Source organism: Elephantulus edwardii, unplaced genomic scaffold (genome assembly GCF_000299155.1).
Source record: "Elephantulus edwardii isolate Elephantulus edwardi_28Jun2011 unplaced genomic scaffold, EleEdw1.0 scaffold00010, whole genome shotgun sequence".
Lineage (NCBI taxonomy): Eukaryota > Metazoa > Chordata > Mammalia > Macroscelidea > Macroscelididae > Elephantulus > Elephantulus edwardii.
The window spans coordinates 384392-406017 of NW_006399760.1; the positions used below are offsets into that span (position 1 = coordinate 384392).

The window sequence follows — 21626 nt, forward strand, 5'->3', positions numbered from 1 at the left end:
AATCAACACTGAAAAAATTATCAATAACTACAGGTTATGACATATATTGCTATTATCCCCCCCCCAAAATCTCTGTATATTGAAGTCAATAATGATACTGATGCTTTAATATTTAAATGCTTCCCTAAAAAGGCCATGTTTAAAATGAGACCTTTTTATTATGGAAACTTTCACAACTTGCAAGTGTAGAGAGTACTACCCATGAGCCTCAATGTTCCTATTACACAACTCCAACTACCAGCATGTGGTCAGCCTTAGAATAGATGTGATCTGATCTATCACTTTAATGGCATCTGCTCTGTAAACATGTGGATGAGAAAAGCCTATTACTCTTTACATCTTCAAAAAAGCTGAGAGATGGCAGAAAAAGCAGTTCTCTTCGGTTATGCTCATGACTATCATCCTGCTGTACTCCATGGAAATGGCCCTCTAAAAACATGCCATACCAGGGTTCCTGTGGGAATTCCAGTGCTAGCATGCAATTAAAACAAAGGCAGAACAATAGTATATAGCATATTACACACTAATACAGGAGGAGAGGGTTTTTTAACTCATTTAAAATGGAAGAATTTGAAAACTGGGGTTTTTATTTTGGGGGTAATTTTTTAAAAAATTAGAAACAAATGAAAGGTCTCCAACACATAAAAGAAATGACCCCAGGGGGTGTGTCTCCATGTGTTCCAATGATCCACTTGTGTCCTAGTTCATGCTCTTAGGCTTTAATGACTTCACTGGCACCACTCTCCAAAGGACTCTCTTGCTCACACACCAAGAACATGGCTCAGGAGTTTCCTTGTGCTCACCGGAAACTTTGTGTTCTTGTAAAAAAAACCCCAAACACTCTTATAGGCTCTTACAGCTAAAAACCTTACAGATAATTCCACTCTGTTACCAAAATTAGACAGATAAGAGACCCTGGCCAAGAGATTTGTGTTTCTTGGCAAAATAAACATTATACAGTATACTTCTCACAAATGTACGTTTTCCAAAATTCTATTCCTTTACTTTGAACTCCTCTTGCACTGCAGAAGAAGATTCATAGAACTGAGGAGTATCTCCTCAATAAATGAATATGGTAATTTCAAATCCAAAGTTGAAAACCAAATTAATCACATTTTAAGACAAATTCAAGGAACATTTTATCAAATCTTTAAAATGTAGTTTTGGTTTTTTTTTTTTTAAAGTAGCATTACCTTCTACCCAGTGTATCACAACAGAAGCTTGAGAATCTTAGTATACCCTCTTCTTAAAAACTCATTGCTGTGGAGTTGGAACAGATTCAAAGGTGACCCTCTTCTGGGTTTCTGAGATCGTGTTTCACACAAGAGGAGATGGACCATCTTTTTTTCCCTGAAGAGCTGATGGTAGATCTCAACCACTGAAGAGGCTCGGCATTTCTGTTAGCAGCATAACTCCTTACAAACCAAGCCACCAGAGCTCCCCTGTTACTATCCTAAACCAGTTACATACAACTGCAAATTGTACCTGTTTTTCTCCTTCTATATCTATTATCACTATCCTGATACAAGAAATTAGGATCTCTATCTTGACAACAATAGTAGCAGCATGTGATCTCTGTGTCTTCACTTGTTTCCTTCTAATCTATCTTGGTATTCATGATCTTGAACAGTAGACAACAACCAAACCCAAACTTTATCACCATTGACCTTGTTAAGTCTCATTTCCTACCCTTGTTAAAAATTCTTGTCATCTTATCTCTGTATTTGTCAAGCTATTTCCCATTTCCAGCTCCTTGAAAATATGGCTTTCTCTGCCTAGTAGTCAAGTTTACATTCTTCCTTAGAATTTGCTTTTTAATGTTAAATATAAGATGAAGAATTTTCACCACAAAAAGATTTATTTACGTAACTCTTAGATCTTTTAACTTAACCCTTTGGATCAGTTTGTCTTTGGAAATAATTTTCAGAAGAATATTATATTTTATATAGTCTTATTACTGGTTTTAAATATTGAGGCAAGTGATAAACTAGTAGAGGAATTAAACAATGAGAAAAAAAGCATGAATGGAAAGTAGCGAGGTCATAAAAAGCTGGATTTAAGGTGAGCTCTGGTGGCCTAGTGGCAAGGAGCTGCAACTACAATCCCAGAGGCACACGGTTCGAATCCACCAGATGCTCTGCCGGGAAAAGGAGGGACAATCTCCTCCTGTACCAGTCAGATCAGATCTGACGGTACACTCACACAAAAATGTAAAAAAAAAAAAAAAAAAAAAAAGCTGGATTTACATTCAAAGTCTGAAAAAACAGTAACTTGTCACAACTGTAAATAATATATTGTTCTAATTTTTCAACAGAAAAGATCCAAAGAAGCTACTTTAATAAATAAGAAATTTAGTTCAAAAAACCAGGACATCCACGTTGGTTTTTTGTGTGTGAGCTAAATAAACAATTATATGAAATAATCTTTAGAAAATGTGTGACACTGCAAAATACTTTATTATTTTTATGAAAGAAAAAGACCTCTAAACTTTTTATTAGTTAGCAATATTAACTAAGGTAGTTTCTTACAAGTAGATTTATGATTTACAGAACAATTTTATTATTATATGGACCACTTAACTTTAATTCTAGGATTTTTTGTTTTTAGTAGATCTTTCAAAACAAATGAAGCTGTTAACTTTTCAAAGGTCCTAGGATTTATATCTTCTACCCATTAGCTTAGTTCCAGCTCCCAAATTTTTCCGCAGTCAGTCTTAACTTAAAAAAATGAGTAATTTTCTCTCTATATATATAGGTGACACACAAGACTCCAATGACTTAGTCATGAATTTCTTTCCTGAGTCATATTTAACCTTCAGAGTAGGAGTCAAACCATTTAAAATGAGATACCTTCTGACACTCTTATCATATAATCTTTACCAACCAACATATGCTATTACGGAAAAATAATGTATATACATATGTATACGTATGTACCTAAATAAAGTTATAGTGAAAGTACAACAAATCTTTAAAGAAAAACTTTAGAGAAAATGTGTATCTGGTAAACTTAATGTCTGTTAAGTAAATAAAGAAGAAGAAAAAAAAAATAGTTTCTACCTGTCCACTCATCCTTAAATGTTTCTTATGACTTTGGTCACATTTTTGTAGCACGGAAAAGATAGCCTACTTCAAACATCACCTTCAAAAAAAGTAACTTTGTAAGATTTTATAAGCACAACAACTGCATGATGTTCCTCAAAGTAAAAATGACTTCTAACCTGTCTATTCTCAGGATCTGAGTTGCTCCCACTCCTTAGTTACATAATATTTGTATTATTTCAAGTACCCAAATGGGTATACAATTAATAAAAAAAAATTAGTAAACATGATGATGTTAGTCAATGTAAATTTTATGAGGATATAGGTTCTAACTCAGGAGTTACTGTAATCAATATAGCCTTTTAACTACTTCTTGCAAATGTTAAGTTCCAAATTACTATTTAACATTCAAAACATTATTAGATGGAGAACAAAATAAATACTTGACGTTGTGAAGTAAAAAAATTTGAAATAAAAATGATCTCAAACTCAAAATTGCTATCAATTTGTTCAGACTCCTGGTAACCCTTTGAGGAGGAGATTGCCCACCGTCTATCTCTTTTTGAAGAGGCCAGTGGATTTGAACCATCCAAGACATGCAGCCTTTGGGTGAGCAGAGCAACTCCGTACAGATTAGTCTGACAGAGCTCTAGAAAAGAAAAACAAAGGTGTGGTGGACCAATGGGTTAAGTGTTGGGCTACTAACCAGAAAAGTCAGTGATCTGAAAGTCAGGAGTTGCTCTGAAGCGTAAGATGAGGTACTTTGCTCCTGTGAAGACTCTTACAGCTTTGGAAAACTGGCGTGGGTTGTTCTACTACTGCCCTCTGAGCAACAATTCACTTGATGGCAGTGGAGCTTTTTATGTTTAGAAAATTCCAGTAGTGACCAGACAGACAATGGGCTTAACAGTACAGAGCAGACTCTGAGGATGGCGCAGTATCAGGTGGGTTTTGCTCTGTTGTACATTGAGGTCGTTAGGAGTCTGAGCCAACTCAAGATATCAAGAAAATTTTAGTAGCCTTCAAAGTAAACCTGCCTAACTTCCAATCAAATTCTCCAGGCAATATTCAACCTTGAAAGCTTTGGCAGAAATTTGTCTCATTTTTAATTTTGTGCCATATATATGAAAACAATTAAGTTGTGTGTGTCCTTGGGATAACTAAGCAAACACTATATCTTACAAAATTTAACATTACCTCCGTCTTATTATTTTCACTGAGATGAGTAACAATTTTTGATATGTCCATTACATGAACTAAACTGTATCACCAAAATGCATATGCAGAAAGAACATACAGAGTACTGACACGTGATACAGCATGAATGAATTTAGAAAACATGCTAAGTGAAAGAAGCTAAATTCTATTATGTGTGAGTTCATGTTTAGAGCAGGCATATCTACAGATGGAAAGTAGACCAGTGCTTAGGTTGTTATATGCAATGGTTAAGTGCTTGGCTGTGAAACAGAAAGCTGGAGCCACTTTGTAGCAGAAACATATGGCAGTCTGCTTCTGTAAAGATTTCCTGCCTCAGACACTCTACAGGGTAGTTCTCCTCTGCTCTATTTGGATTGCTGTTGGAATTGCACTTAGAAAATCTGCTGTTCAGGACCTCTCCAGTGTATGGAAAAGTAACGATGTCAGTCTAGAGACTAAGGTGCACCTAATCCAAGCGTGGTCTTCGCAATTACTTGCTATGCATCAGAGAGCTGGACAGTGACTAAGGATGACAGAAGATCGATGCCTTCAAATTGTGGTGTTGGACAACAGTCCTGAACATACCTCAGACTGCCAAGAAAACAAATAGGTCTGTTTTGGGGAGGGTGAAACCAAGATGTTCCTTGGAGTCTAGGATTTTGAAGCTCCATCTCATACACTTTGGGCACATGGACAGAAGGGATCCAGGGACATCATGCTTGGAGGGGTAGAGGGACAGAAAGAGCAGGAGAGGAAGACCCTGGATGAGACGGATTGTTACAGTAACTGAGGCAATGGGGAATGTGTGTCAGAATCAGCAAGACTGGCTCAGGACAGAGCAGCCTTCAGAGCTGCTGTACATAGGGTCACAGGCGACTTGACAGCACATAACAACAACAGGAGTTGGAATTGATATGAGTGGGAACAGGTCATGTTTTTTGGTTTAGAGATGAGGTGGGTGTGGAAAGGGATGAATGGGAAAAGTTTCTTTATAAGGTGACAAAAATATTTTAAAATTGCTGTGGTGATGGTGGCATATCTGTAACACAGCAAAATCAACAATGAACAGTACACATAGAAATGCATTACCAAGTAATTCCTAAAATAAATCTAAGCAACCAAACATAAAAGTCCCTGAATTTGTAGTGGAAAACTCAGAAATGCACAAAGGAAAAGTAATCCGGAATGCATACAATGGACTTCCAATCCTTTCCCTCTCATGTCTCTACGGCAATCTCAGAGGAAAGAGATACTGCCTGCCCTGCCTGGGATCCTGTCTTCCTTTATTCAGGTGACTCATGTATTTTCTACCTTCCTCCATATCGCTCAATATCTATTGGGTTATTTCCCCCTCTATTCTAACACTTATGAAAAGAGCTGTTAAAGTGGTCAATGACATGCTAATTTCCCAATCTAGTGGGGATCATTTCTGCTTCTTTCCTTTTCTCCTTTCCTGTTATTTTACTATCTGTGAAGCTATTCCCCTGTACTCAACTTCTAGGACAAATGTTCTCCTGGTTTTCCTGTTATCTTTAGGACTGAGTCTTTAAGTACTCCGATTCATAAATGATCTTTTGTCCTTGTTCCTTCATTCACCTCGAAAGTAATGAATGAGAAGCTTAAACTTCTGTGATGACTCTTGAATTTTTAGCTCCCCAAAAAACCACATTAACTTGAAAAAATAGCCATTTGATTGGCAACAGCTTTCATCTCTTTTCCTTGCCTTTGAAAGTGCCTTGAATCTTATTTTAAACAGAATGTATCCTTATCAAGCAGGTTTTTCTCTATGTTCATACCTCCAGTAAATGGGAAGAGTTGTCAGCCTAGCCAGAAATTGAAAAGTCACTCCATTCCATTTTTCATTCCCCTTTGTTATCTTCCCATCTGCATATATCTTCAAGTCCTGCAATGGCCACCTCCTAAATATTTTTCAAATGTGCTTTTGTCTCTCTATTCTTCTCTAGGCTTCCTACCAGTCTCTATGCTTATAGTCTTGGCCTCCCACTGCCAAAATGATGTTTTCAAGATGTAAATCTGATCATGGCATTCTATTAAATTACTTCTTAATCTAGTACAATACATTCATATTTCTCAACTGCTGCAACATCAGTATTTCAGGTTGAGACAAGTTTTTCAAAGCGTATTTTTCTGTCGTTTTAAACATCCTTAGCTTTCTTCACACTCACTGGGTCAATCACAACCATGGCTATTCAATTCTTCACCACATGGGTTGTTACGACTCTCCTAGGTTAAAAATAACTGGGTGATCTGTCGTTTGTACTTTATCCACACCCTCCCGAGTTAGGTGTCACATGCCTCTCTGTTAGGGCCATAGTGTACAATCTCTGTTTGAACTGAAGATGCTGTCTTTCAAGGTCATGTGCATGGCAATGTTCTTCATGTGGCTTGGCTTACTTTTACCATGCTTCTTTGCACGGACAGGTCCCAGTGAAAGCACTCTGAATTCAGATTCCATCTTTTCAACAAAGCCTTTCTCTATGCTCTGAGGCTGGTGGTTGTTCTCGTTTTTATAGCACCTATAAGGATGTTACCATCCATGTGCAGATACCTGTGACATGGTTTTACTTTTATTTCAGTGTATGTTATAAAGCTTACATTCCAGGAGGTTATCATCTAGCAGACTGGCTCCTACCCAGTGCTGACAAGATGTTCTGTCAATAGGCCTTTGTGTGGAAACAATCTCTCACAGAGGGCAGCAATCTGACAAAAACTCAACAACCACTCCATCTAGGGTTCTGGCCAACAACTAGCTTAAAGTAAAGTGACTCTACACATGAACATACTAAGTCCTTATTTGAATGCCTTTTAATGAGGCATATTTTTATCTATTTTTTTCCTCAAGGAGCCTAAATTACTTGGTGATTCTGTACTTTCTGCAGAAACGAAGTACTACTTTTAAATTGTCATTACATGCATAAGGCAATGCAATCAATCAAAATACAAATGAGCTTCCCGTATACCATCAACTTCTCAGTCTAAGAAACCAAAATGTTTCTGGTGGACTTTAAGTATCTGCAGTTGTTCTATTAATATTTATTACTAATAATTTCAGCAATGAAAACATATTGAAAAAATTATGGCATTCTAGACAAAATGTCTATATAAAAACCTTATAAATTTAATTTTTACCTGGGATTGTTTTTTAATGTATTTACTAAAAATTCATGTAGATCTATGCCAGTTGAATCAGTGTATTCTTGACTGGAATCTAAAAAAACAACACAAAAACCCAGTATAAAGTTGTTTGAAAACCAATTCCTTTTTTCTCCTTTACATATAATGCGTATCTTATAAGAACAATTTGCCTATATTGAAGAAAACCTAATTAAAACAGAAAAGGGGAATTTATGATGAACTCAGATGACCACGTTTTTTTTTATTCCCCCCAAATTCACTATGTGTTTACATAGCCACATGTACATGCAAATGAAATAAAAAAATTAACCTTTTACATGTGCCAGTCTGATTTACTGAATTATCTAAAGAGCCTCTTAAATACTCACCATAATAACTTGTTAAAAAAATGCCTCGTGAAAATTTCCAATGACTTTTCAATTAACTACATGTTTAGCAAATTAATACAGTTTAGATATGAAAAGTGAAGACAACAATTTGGAAGTAGAATTTGAAAAAATGTATCAGTTGTGTTACTGAAGGCTTACTTTCAAAGTTGGTTTATTTTCTTTAAATACTTATATTCATTGCCATTAAATTTATCTTTCTGTAATTTATAATACTGGACAACTGGATATAAATTTTAAATATAAATTTTAAAAGCACTTTTATTATTGGCAATGTTAGGTGATGGTGAAGACTCTTAAAAAAAAAGATTATAAAAGAGAAGTACTGTAGGTTTCCAAGAATATACTTACTGGGTGCTGATTACTGGCACCAAGACTTTTCTAACATAAGAGATAAATAGTACTACTTTCATTAAGGAGCCAAGAGAGTTCAAATGGTTTGCAATTATCTGTTAACTGATAGGTCAGTGAACACAGCAGTTCTGTGGAAGTAAAGGTCTAATGAACTGTTTCTGTCAAGATGATTACAGCCAAGAAAACGATGGGTAGGCTCTTCTCATGGCACTGCCATGAGTCAGGGGGTTGACTTGACAGGAGCCAACAAATAAAACAACAGGTATTTTTAGTAGAATCAATAAACAACTTTTAGTTATTAGAGAAAATTAAGAGACCAGTAATAGATCAAGACAATCAATGACTCTTGTGTATCTCAAAATTTTTGTACTAAAGCATTTTATTATGTTAATAATTATGTTACTTTGCCCAGTCATGGCTTCAGTGTCCATTTTTATACCTAACTTATATGTTCAAGGGGTAAAGACAGGAAATACTGACAGTGAAAAATTCTCTTTAAAAAACACAATGAAATTGCAAACCTCTTGATAACATTTTTCTGGGCAATTTATCACTGGCTTTTTCTTTTTCTGCTTCATCTTTTGAGGGCTTCTCCTCTTTGTCAAATGATTGTGTTAACTGGATCTGAATTTTCTCCTGTTGAAAAGCACAATCAGTTATTCATGGAAAATATATATAACTCAGATTGGCTGTATCTTTTAACCAACATAAATCTGTATAGTGGAAGAAAAGGAAAATAATTTTCATTCCATCCAATTTGATTCTTGAAACTAGAGACAAAAATCTTACCACTTTTTTCAAATTCATCCTAAAACAGGTGAAAATTAACATTTTCAATTGAGCATACCCTCAGAATTAGATAAACAGTTGTCTGTAATAGTTAACTATCACCAAAAGACCAGATTGAAGACCTTAATATTTTTGTGATGAAGATGCGATAGTCAAGCAAAAGCAGAATTATCATCATCAGTAGTATCCAATATTGTATTTGTTCTTTTGACAGATAAAATGACAAAACACAAAAAATACAAAACCAAATGCATACACTATTTCCTATTTGAGATTTATATGTTACCATCTTCCTTCTAGATATTAATTCTAAAACAATCATAATTTCACAGACTGAAAAGGAGAATGTTTTATTTTATTGGTCAAAAGTTTAATTTCAGCTACCCTCTGCTTGTTCATCTAGTATCATGTTCTATTTATTTAGGCAAAATTATAAGGAAGCTAGAAGAATATCCAGACAATTTCTATTACAGATAAATATGTAACCTAATTTTAGACTAGATTATACTAATACTTTCTACTAAGAACCACCACCACAAAATCAATCCAAGAACTTCATTTTTCTGAGTGGCAGTAGTGGTGGCAATAAATTGGAATCAAAGGAGGTAAAATGTCAGGAACTTGAAACCAGCAGGATTTCTATTAAACTATCTCCACTCCCCAATTATTCTTTCCAAATGGTTTTTGGGATGAATGAGATCAAACATACACTTGCCCCTTCCTAGGGTGGTTACATGAGACTTTTACTGCTTGTCAATCCTCTAAGATGATAGGAATAAATCATCTCAGTTCAAATGTGTTCTTGGAATATAGGGCAGATGTTGGAATTTGCATCTCTACTATTTTCACCAGAATGATGAATATTTTAGTTTATGCTTTCCCATGTCTTGCTTACCAAAGACACAGAAAATGTAATTAATTCAGTAACCAGAAAATTATTTTTCCCATGATGAATCTCACTTTCTAACCTATTTTTTCCTCATTCTACTCAGAAATGCAAAGAAGATACTTAGAAAAGAATCTCAGAAATATTTTTTACAGCTAGAATATTTAGAAGCTTTCTTGACTTCTGCTTCTCTTCCTTTTGCTTAAGAATGATCTTATGAGACCCTGGTTGGGAGAAAACATTATATCTTCAAAGATTTCATTTCTAAAATCTCCTCCCATAGCCCTCAAGTCCACTTCTTTCTTTTCCTATTAAAAAGGCAAAACATTTACATTTCAGATACGAGGCTATATCATGAAAACGACCTATGTTTTAAGACTTCAGTAGGCTTGTCTTCATTTAGAACTGAAGCCTGTATTTTCAGTAGCGTGAATAAATGAGAATGATTTTAAATGTCTCAGTTCTTATACATGAACTCTTCTGATTAAATTAACTGGAGTGACAGGAACATTTCCAGAGGAACGTGTCATTCCTTTACTCTTCACTCTGTCACTGACATCTGTTATTGAGGTCACTTCCCTCTCATAAACTCTCATCAGATACCAGTTACATCTTTCTTTTAATTGCCTTTCACTCTTTGGCGTAATGAGTTTTATTCCAGATTAGTTCCTCAAACAAAACATTCTGAAGCCAATAAATTAGATGGAAAGTATCTCTACCCTCAAGGATTAGATACTAAAATATTTTATGAGAAATAATTTATTTCCAGTTCTCACTGAGGTGCAATTTTAGATAACTCAAAGCTTGGGGGAAAAAAGCTTTTCTATTAAAAAAGTATCTTTTGTTCAGAGGGATAAAAATTAGTTGTTACACAAATAGAAAAAAAATAATCATATCCCAGAAAAACATTTTGAGAAAGAAAGTATTATGTGGAATAAATGAACTCTATTATATTTAGCTTATTTACTAACCATGTAACTCAAATTTTGGGACTTTAATCACAAAATTATCTTTGAACAATAATATGTAACAAACTCCTGATAATAGTTATCAACCTTTTTTTCTCATTTAAATTTTTACTAGACAAATTTATGTGGTGCCTTAAGAATTCTTGGACCACAATATTGTTCAGGTTGAACAAAACTAATGATCATGATACAAATTTTCTTATTTATGAAAAATAGGCATTTTTCTTGCATTAACACTTTTATAAGTGGTTGATTCTTATTATTTCTTATGTTTTACTAGATTAAATATATTCTGTTACAACATTTTGGTTCGCAAAATGAATCTGCAAAAAAAACAAATATGTTGTACTGTCCATTGCTTCCCCTTGATAAAGCTTATTTTTTATTTTAGCTTATACAAAAGTTTAGAATTGGTATTTAAAAACAAATTCTATGAATTTTTCTTAAGAGTATCTCAACTCTCCAACCTTAACATAACTATCTAAATCAAAGGTTAAATTTCAAAATGTTCTCTAGGCAACAGAACTTAGTAAACCATTCTCATTCTAATTCTGCAGTAGAAAAGTAATTATTTTAGCGTTAAAAATCACCGTATTTTGAACAGAATAAAACAGCCATATTTTATCTATGTAGTTAAAAAGAAAATAAATTTTGAACAATGTGTTCCCTACACTAAAACAAATTTAAAATGAACAGTTTTAAAGTTGGTTTCACAGACTGACAATATATTTTAAAACCTCCTAGTAATACTTCTGGAAACAAAAATATCCTAAACCTATGATATTTATAGGAGGCTTTTGAGGACATTATCTTCTATTTCAAAGGAAAGTTGTTTTAGCTTGACTCACCAAATGTAAAATGACATTTCATGAGGGGTGAAAATCTCTCTGAGCAGTCAAGACTCCTTTTTTTGCCACCTGCCCCAATTAATGGCTTATTTAATCAATCACAAAGATGTTTTCATTTTTGTGGAAATTGAGTGTTTAGACAGAGACACTCTGGGTTTGTTGAAATTCTTATATACCCACTAACAGTTACCATACTTTTCAAGATTATTAATGGAGGAGAATAATTACAAGAATAATTACATATATTCAAATGTAGCATGAAACAAAGATCAAAAACAACAGTTGAAATGAACCGAAGAGTAAATAAACTTTTAATATTTAAAAGAAGATAAAAGACAAACAGAATTGTTTGCTTGAGTCAACTACTCTGTATTTTAGAAAAGTAGACAGAAGATTTAGAATATGATGACTAACACAAGTGGTAAGTGACAAATTTCTAAAAGCTAAAACGAAAAGGGCACATTTCTCCATAATTACATTTCCTGGACGTATTAATTGAATTTGACAAAACTTTTAATAACAATCTATAATTCTTTTGAAGTCATTACTTCTAGTTAGGTAAATAATCCCTGTTTTTTATGATGAAAAATTATTGCACGAAGCCTTAGAATAATGTAAAAAGGTTTTCCTGTATATCTGAAAATGGCAAATATTATCAAATCAGTTTCACTTAGTAAAAACAAATGTGCACACACACCTCCATCCGGCTTAACCTGATGAAATATTTTCTCCAGCAAGCAGGATATTCCACCATGTCTTAAACAATACTTTCTAGTCTTTTTTTTATTTTGCCTTTTTTTTTACCTGGTTATCCTGTGATATCTCTGCAGCAGGGAGTGGCGGAGACTCTTCACATACTGCAAGGCTCCGAACTAGCTTTAACTTTGAGCTTGACTAAAGAGAAGTATTTAAAATTAAGACTCCATTTCACAAATCTAGGGCATTTCCAAAAGCCTCCTAGAAGAGAGTTTCTTTATAAAAAGCTTTTGCCACGTATAAAAGAAGATGAAATGTGCAAGCTAAATGTATCATCAAATACCACTAAATTCCTTTGTTAAGAAGGAAAACAAACATTTGCAGTTTTGAAATTCAGAGAAATAAGCAAGAATGGAAATAATTCCAATTTCAAAACCCAAAGAATGGCGAGAAAGCTATTTTATATTTCTATAGATAACGACCATCAAAGATATAAAAGCAATGCATAAAAGCAACTACGCAAGACAAAAACTCAAATCAAAACAAAATAAGCTTTCTGCCCCCCCCAAATATGACAAAACTAAACTGAATGCAGTGCTGTATGAGGAACAAGGATTCAGCGAGCATGAAGGAAGGCCTTTGGCATGCTAGCACACCAAAATAGTTACTATACCTTAGACCTTTTTCCTGTCTGTCCCAATGACTGCAATGGCCGCTGAATATACAAGAAAAATTGGTATTAAATTTTATGTTGACACAGAGAATTTGCTTCTTAATTCATAAACCTAAACCAAAGCGATACTAACTATGTACACAGTATGAAAGGTTTAAACAAAAAAATTCAAAGGTTTCAGTCCAAGGGTATTAACTCCTACAATAATATTTGCCCAATAGTTTCTAAAACGGTTCTGTGGGCTGGTAAGTTTCTTTTATGCCAAAGGCTAACATTTCTATATTAAGTTTAGCTACACATAACTTCTCAGAGTGCAGCAAAATAAAATACACTTCATCAGTGTTTTGTAACATAACAATTGTTCTGTCAATTTTGTAAATAAACTAAACTCCTAAAGAATTTTATGTAGCTATGAACAAATAGGTCTGTCTTGGAGAGGGTGAAACCCAAGTTTCGCCTTGGAGGTAATATTTTGAAGCTCTGACTCACCTACTTTGGGCATGTGGCCAAGAGGAACCAGTTTTTGGAGAAGACTTCACTCTTGGAAGGGTGGAGGGACAGCATAGGAGAGGAAGACCCCGCTGAGATGGATTGACAAAAGTAACTTGGGCAATGGGATTAGGTGTGTCGAAGTCAGTGAGACTGGCTCAGAATAGGGTAGGGTTCAGACCTATTGTACATAGGGTCTTTAAGAGTTGTAGGAGACTTGATAGCAAATCACAACATGCACAGCAGTGTGGCAAACTTGGTAACAAAAATGTTTCCCACTCACATTGAATCTAGTGAGCCTTTTTTGGCGTATAGCAAGTACACTACTAGTTTATTAGTATAGGAATAATAGTCACAAGTCTTGGCTAAGAGTTTGGAAAAGAAACAAAAAAGAACAGGGCAGAGCTAAAACACAGATGGACAATTAATGTAGTTTGCATGTCATCCATGACTTGACTGGGGAGCCCAATGTATACTGCTCTACTCCGTGATTCCAGGCTGTGATTTAAGAAACCAGCTGCAGCTTCCGTCAATCCCACCAGACAGGTTTGAAACATGCTTTCTCTCCTTCCTCCCACTGTCTTCCAATATAGGGCTCCAAATCCATACTCAAAACAGTAAAGGGTCCAGGGACCCACTGTTTAGACTCAGTAAAACAAGGGAACCAATGTGGGACCAAATATAATACAAACCTGTTAATATCAAGGCTACTACAGGTCATATAAGAATGAAAAAAGCCACCAGGTCATTTGAACGTAACAAAAATGATTTTCTGATAGAGCCAAGAGATCTAAGAGTCTATGAGACCCAGTGTGTCTCGACTCCAACTTCAAATTCTTAAGCGGCATTCGCATCCTTGAGATTCTGATTCTGGCTTACCCAACGATAAACTACCAAGAGCAAAAGGAAAAAAACAACCACCAAATGAAAACACTAAAACACCACAGAGCAAAGAATAAAATGACATGACTTTCAAGTTATTTTTAAAATTTTATTTTATATTGTTTTGCAATGACTTTCTGTTACTTACAGAGAAGAAAATGGTGTACCCGGACTTTCTAGGAGAGCTACAGCATATTAGCAGTTTATTCTCTATCTATTCACACTTTCTAGCTTGTTCAAGGAGATTTTTAACTGTAAGTAACTCACATCCAAAAAGAGAAGTTATGTTGCCAGAGTTAGAGCTTAAAGGGGAGAAAAGGAAGAAGCAACAGAAGAATACTAGTAAAACGGCATATGGTCTCTAAGAGGACAAAAGGGAAAAGCTTTTGTGAGTTATCTGTAATTCATTCCCATTTTCTAGATAAATGTCTTGCAATTCTAAGTATAATGGTATAAAACTTTCTATTAATTTTAAAGGAGATGATTGACAGAGTAAAGATTATTATAAGGCCTAGATTGAAATCTCTAGCTTTGCTATTAGCAGATGAACTCAGTGACAAATTCTTGTTTGTACACAAATTCATACTATTTGTACTGATTCATGAGTTACTTGAAAAGAATCAGTGAATGAGCAGATGAAAAAGTATTGTGCTCTATGGACTCTAAAACATTTTATAAGTTTAATACCTTGTACAGACTAGGAACAGAGGATTTCACTTTAGCTCACTAGTTCTAACAGAGAGAAATCACTTGGAATGTTAGATGCTAACTTTAAAAAGGAAAAAAAACCCCAACCCAACCTATAAACTGGGGTGCTGTGTACTCCCCTAATAAACTTTCAAGTACTGACAGGGCATACATGTGTATATTCTAGCTCAGTTTTAACTTACAAGGAATCTGTAAAGATGAAGAAAGATACAGAAAAGTAAACTTTGATTTGACGTAAATGTTTTCTGAGTTCCTGCTGTACATCAGACACTAGGTCAAGGCACAAGGAAGTAATGAATCAAATGCTAATTATGGTAGAGAAAATTGTAAACTGGCCCTAAAAGACTGCCATCCTCTGGTTATTTAATGAAATACTCAGTACTTTAATACAGACTAAGTACTTCTGTAAAGGGGTTTGCAGCTATAACTAAAGATCCAAGGCAGTGATCTTAAAATCCAAAGATTAATTGGGTGGCCCTGACCTAAGCAGGAAAACTTTTTAAAAGTAAACTTCCTCAGGGTGGTAAGGCTGCGAGACTAATCAGAGGACTTAGCACTTTATTGCTGGCTTTGAAGAGGAGGCTACATGAGAAGGAATGTCTGTAGCCACTCTGAGCTGAGTGGTCCCTGGAGCACAACCTGCCAAGAAATATGGGTCTGTGACCAAATACAGCAAAGGAACTGAATTTTGCCAAAGATCATTATGAGGATGGAACCAATTTTTCCAGAGTCACAAGGTCAGCATCATCTTAATTTTGGCCTTTGAGCAAGAAGATGATAACCTAGCTTCAAGCAATTTCACTTCTGACCTACAGAACTTGTTTTGAACCTCAAAATTTGTGGTAATATGTTACACAGCAATAAAAAAAAAAAACCAAACACCAAATATACTACCACAGAAATAGCACATACATTAAAAAAACGGCTGTTATTCAAGAAAATATTTCTCCCCCATTAAAACAGCAAAATACTGTAGTATCACAAAGAAAAACTGCCAGTGTATACAAAATCACCAGCAAGGCATAGAACGTAAATTGTTCTCATTAAAAGCAGCCAGCTTATTAATATTCTTAGAAGCCAAGTACAGCTTTATGCAGAAATTCTCACAATTCTGGGTACAATTACTGTAAAGACAGATTTTATTATATGAAGCACAGTTTTTACCTTTTTTTTTTTTAAACAATTTTTTTAAAAAATTTTATTATTTTTGTGTGCGTGTACTGTCAAATCAGATCTGACTGGTACAGGAGGAAATTGTCCCTCCTTCCCTGGCAGAGCATCTGGTGGATTCGAACCGTTTGCCTCTGGGGTTGTAGTTGCAGCTCCTTGCCACTAGGCCACCAGAGCTCCCCAGTTTTTACCTTTTATAGAACTTAAAGTTACAGCAAAAATTTAGCCTCTTGTTTAACAGATCTTTACTACTACAGAAAGAGTGAATCACGATTTAGAAGGTTTTGTAAACAAAACAATGAATTTATCCTTGTTACTGGCTGAACACAGAAGTAGAACTGAGGCATACTAAAGTAAAAACAAAATAATCAACCCTGAGATTTTAATGATGAATGGTTAAGACTTAAGTCACAATCAGTGTAGTTGGCTTTTCAGTATACTGTCTTACAGACCAACTTCAAGGGCAAAGAAAAACCAACACTGCTGATGACTTTATTACTTTTCCTTTTAGACAATAAAATTATAACTTTAAGCAGATGTGCAATTTCTTTTATAATAAGGATGTGAAAGATTCTCAAAACATAAACTGTACATTAATCACTATCCAAAGCCAGTGAGTTTTATAATTGTAACAAAAGAAACAAATATCTAAATCTATAAAGTTAACATAAACCTAAGACTTGGTACACTTCTTAGTTTTTCAGTCTTCTTTAAATATAATGCTTTTTTTGGTCGGATGCTTCCTTGTTCATCTTTGTACTGGGAAGCACACTTCAAGATTAGTTTATAGTTTATGCAATACAAAATAAAACAGGCAGGATTAAAATTATTAAAATCATGAAGCATGAGCCATTTCTGTGCACTATTAAGGGAAATCTGTGGCAGTGCATAGCGAACTGTGCTGCAAAGTCAGAGGCAGAAGCCTCTCTGGCAGCTCTGAGGGAAAGAGATGAGCAATCTCCTTCCCTGTGAGTTACAGCCTTCCAGAAACTTGCTTCACGTGCAGCTGAGTTGGTTCCTCTAGACAACAGCAACAGGTGAACAGGGAAAGGAATTCTGGTGGCCCAAACCATGGAAATAGCACTATTAAGCAGCGCAAAGGCTTTGCCTCTCTGGGGGTTTGATTCCACTAGTGACACAAAAGGAAAAAAACTGGGCAATCTCCCATGTGACTTATAGTCTCCTGAAAACTTATTGGAGAATCAGATACTGGGTAGTTCTGATTTAACAGCAATGGTGGAGTTTTGTTTGGGGTTCTTTTTTTTTTTTGTAAAAGAAAGAATAGCCATTTTTATGAGTTATACTGTGTGTTAACAAAAAACCAACAGGCAATCTAATAATCTCTTAAAAGGAAATCTGATTGTTTTTAAAAAGAGATCATTTTGAATGAGAAAAAACAAAGGAGATCATTTATTTGTAATTCATAATAATTCTAACCAAAAGAAATCATAAACTGAGGCTTTTGGAAGAGGCTACCAGGTTAATGGCAAGGATCAGGTTAATTATGTGGGAGAAGGTCATAGCTTTTAAATGTCTAAATATCATAAGTTATATAATAAACAACAGCTGCCAGGATACTAACTTTCACCAAAGTTATAGAACCCAACACAATTTTCTGAGTCTGGACAGGTGACTTTTTATTTTCATTCAATCAATCAATCTCAACCAGATATTTGTTGATACTATTTAACCCTCTGGGGTGAATATCATTTATTCGCTCATTGCTTTCAAGATGGAAGTGACTAACTGCTGACCCTCCAGAGGATTTTCTGGCGACTGGGAAGAGCTAAATCACACAGGAAGAGATTGCACATCTTTCTCCAGAGAAGCTGCTGCAGGATTTGAGCCTCCAGAGATGTCGCCCTTTGGTTAACAGTGCAGCATCTTATGTGTTATCTGTTAAATTGTCAAAAGCCTCAGTTTTAACTCCTAAGTAAATCACAAATGTTCTGGTTTGCGGTTTCCCTTCTAATAAAGGAAAATGATCTCCCCATCCTACTGATGACATACATATATGAAAAGCATCTGAGAAAGTAAAAAAAAGGGCATGTAAAACAATCTCAACAGTGAAAATACCTTCTTTATACACATCACAGTAGAACATTGTAAAAGGTAAGTTACATAGGTAATCAAAGCCTAGAAAAGAACTCTAAAAAGTATATTACAAGGGAGCTCTCGTGGCCTAGTGGCAAGAAGCTGCACTGCAATCCCAGAGGTGTGTGGTTTGAATCCACCAGATACTCTGCTGGAGAAGGAGCGGCAATCTCCTCCTGCACCAGTCAGATGCAATTTGACAGTACATGCATAAAAAATAATAAAATTTTTAAAAAAAGTTTATTACAGAAATTTTATACAAACGGAATTTAAGAAAAGTAACAAAAATATTACTTTAAGTTTTCAGCAGTACATGTTTATTAGTATGAAAAAATCTAATTTGCATGGCAATAAAGAGTAAATTTTTTTAAAATAAATTTTTATTTTCTGTTGGTTTGCTCATAAAGTTTATACACACTGTGTATACTTTCATTTGCATTGTTTCATACAATCATTCCCATTAATTTTCTTTTATAAAAATTAATGAACACTGGACTATGCCCACTAGTACTGTATCTTTACAGATCTCCACTGTAAAAAGGTAAAGTTGAGAAGTAGTTGTACTATTATTAGTATTAATTGGCACTATTATGAAGTTTTAAAACACTCTTTTGAAGTCTCCCCATTAAGAGTGACCCTTCACCAGGTTACTGAGGACACCCCCCCCCCCATGAACACAAATCAGGTGTAAAGACTGGTTGTAAAAAAATACGAAAGGTGGGCTTGAACTTTTAATAATTAAATAGAACACAGAATTCTTAATGGTACATTTGAAATAAATGATGGAGGATTAACCAAATATATTCTCAATTTAATTTTAAAAGCCTAGCACTTATATGTCTTTTAAAATATATTGGGGATTCTAGTAGTCTAACAGCAAACGAAAACATTTTTTTTCTGAATTTGGAAACCTGACACTGCCTACGTCCATCTTCTAGACAATTTATAATGATGAAAAGGCACACCTCAAAACGCTCAACAGGAAGAGTGTGTGGTAGCAGAAAAGTTACTGAACAAAAAACCCCTCACACAGTTGAGACTAATAACCATGAGGGGAAGTTGATGCCATGTTATCAATGTACACAGATGATTTGAAGTAGTTTTAAAGTCTGATTCTTAAGGGTCTATAAAATAATACTCTAAATAAAAATCAACATTTTTAAAGAGTAGAAAGAGAACCACACCAACAGAATTATTTCTATACAGAATGGTCGAGGAGTCCTCTTGGCTGGATCTTACCTCTCCAGTCTCTACATAGTAGATCAGGTCAGAAGTGTAGTAGGCAAAGTACAATACCTCTTTACCTAAAATTTACTTTTTCCAAATAAAATACTAAACCAGATCAAATCCAGTGGTATTGCTGAGTTGATTCCAACTCATGGCTACTTTCCAAAGAGTTTTCTTGGGCAGTAGGATCTGCCTATCTTTCTCTAGAGGAGTGGCATCCCCCAACAGCCAAATGTGTTTTGCACTACCCAGCAAGGCTTTTCATTATCACACTTCACCTCACTGTTGCTGCTGAATTAGATCAGACAAACTTTGTTGGGTTTCTGATGCTGTATATTGTAAACAGGATTATAGTTCCAGCTTGACCTCTTTCTTAATACTGTTGCTCATCTTTTGCATACACAGCAGCTGGTGGATTCAAACTGCTGGACATCCTCGGACATTAGGTTAGCTGTGTAACTTACTATCCTCTACATAATAATGTGTGTATGGTTCACATAGTATATATGGCCTACCTAGTACAGATGTACATTGTTTACAAGATATAATCTAAACAATTCATTTTAACACCAAGACTCCTTAAAGAAATACTAAAAGTAAGGTTTGAAAAAAAACCCCCAAACAACAGGTTTAGAAATGGATGGTATGGAGGGCTTTTTTCTAAGTCACTTTAAGTGTCACTTGTACTTAAGTTCCACAATCAGCACCTGGCCTAGTTTTCACAGATGATATTGAGCTTCTCCAGTTATTCTTTCCACAAATATAATTATAAATAAAATATAATCTGATTCCTATGCATACCATCAGGTAACGTCCATGTGTATAGTCTATGTCTATGTTTCTCATAAAAAGTATTTGCAATGAATAAATCATTGACTGTACAGAATTTTATCATTCTATCTCCAGCCTCATTTCTGTCACCAAGTCCATGTTTTCCAACTACTGATCTTTCTTCCCTGTTTCCAACTTTTGCATTTCAGTCACCGTGACTGCTAGAACAAACAGGTTTGTCCTAGAGAAGGTGAAACCAGACTGCACCATGGAGACAAGTTTTCTGAAGCTCTGTTGACATACTTTGGGCATGTTACAAGAAGGGACCAGTTCTTGGAGAGGGATATCATGGTTGGGAGTGGGGAGGGTGGTGCTCAAGAGAGAAAGACCCTCAATGAGATGGACTGACTCAGGGATTAGGGTAACAGGTAGATGCATTAGAGACAATAAGGTTTGTTCAGGACAGGGAAGACAAAATGTGAAAGCTCATTGTCCAGTAGTATGCCACAACACAGACATTTCAAAATAGGTTACTCCACACTGAACTAAAAGGCAATTCCCTGGTAGTGAAGCATTTGTTCTTGAAGGAGAATTCTCACTTTACAGGAGGGAGGTTCAGGTTAGAGTTCCAGTCAATACCTCATGTGTGGCCAGTCAACATTCTGAGTGGATACTTGCTTGTTATGGTGTTGCTTCCACACGAAACACACTAGGAAGAAAAGCCTGGAGAGCTAGAAACCTATAAAAATTCTATGGATCTACAACTGATCATGGAGGTGACATAACAGGACCAGGCAGAAATGCTTTCAGTTGTGCAGTGTCACCATGAGCTGGGGCTGACTCTACAAGCTAGCAACACCCACTCACCTAGGCTCTTATGTTTCCTGTTTATGTCAAAAGGAGTCATCTTTTTGTTTGGAAGCAGGAGTGACATCCACTTCCTAAACAACATGCCTCTGAAAACTCTATAAACTTTGATAAATGTCGATAGTATAGAAAGGCTTCAGGCCTCCTATTCATAGGGTCATATGAGGCATGCTCGACTCGAAGGCAATCAGCAGCAAAAACAAGTGAAAATATAGGAAAAGAATACTTTCCACTTTTCTAATTTCCATTACTTAAATTTTCTCTAGTCAAATTATTTCAACTGTAATGTCTTTGTTAGTACCTTCAGTGGAGAATCTTGAACTGCAATTTCTAGGCTAGTAAATGTTCTTACATATAGTCAATTTCTAGTAAACATTTGTAAAGTGAAGACAGCATTCAGTAGGTTAACATAGAATAAATCTCC

General features: G+C 35.2%; 1 protein-coding gene across 4 annotated transcripts in view; it reads right to left on the minus strand.

Annotated features, from left to right (window-relative positions):
• R3HDM1 (R3H domain containing 1) overlaps positions 1-21626 on the minus strand; it is a 114349-nt gene that overhangs the window by 87414 nt on the left and 5309 nt on the right. For 2 of the 4 annotated variants that reach the window (XM_006880734.1, XM_006880735.1), the window contains exons 2-5: positions 12995-13036; positions 12430-12519; positions 8656-8770; positions 7389-7467 (exon numbers count right to left, since the gene is read on the minus strand). In XM_006880734.1, the coding sequence (XP_006880796.1) occupies positions 7389-7467; positions 8656-8770; positions 12430-12519; positions 12995-13036 (326 nt within the window). The remainder of the gene's footprint in view (positions 1-7388; positions 7468-8655; positions 8771-12429; positions 12520-12994; positions 13037-21626) is intronic. The other 2 variants (XM_006880736.1, XM_006880737.1) reach the window with 1 other exon arrangement.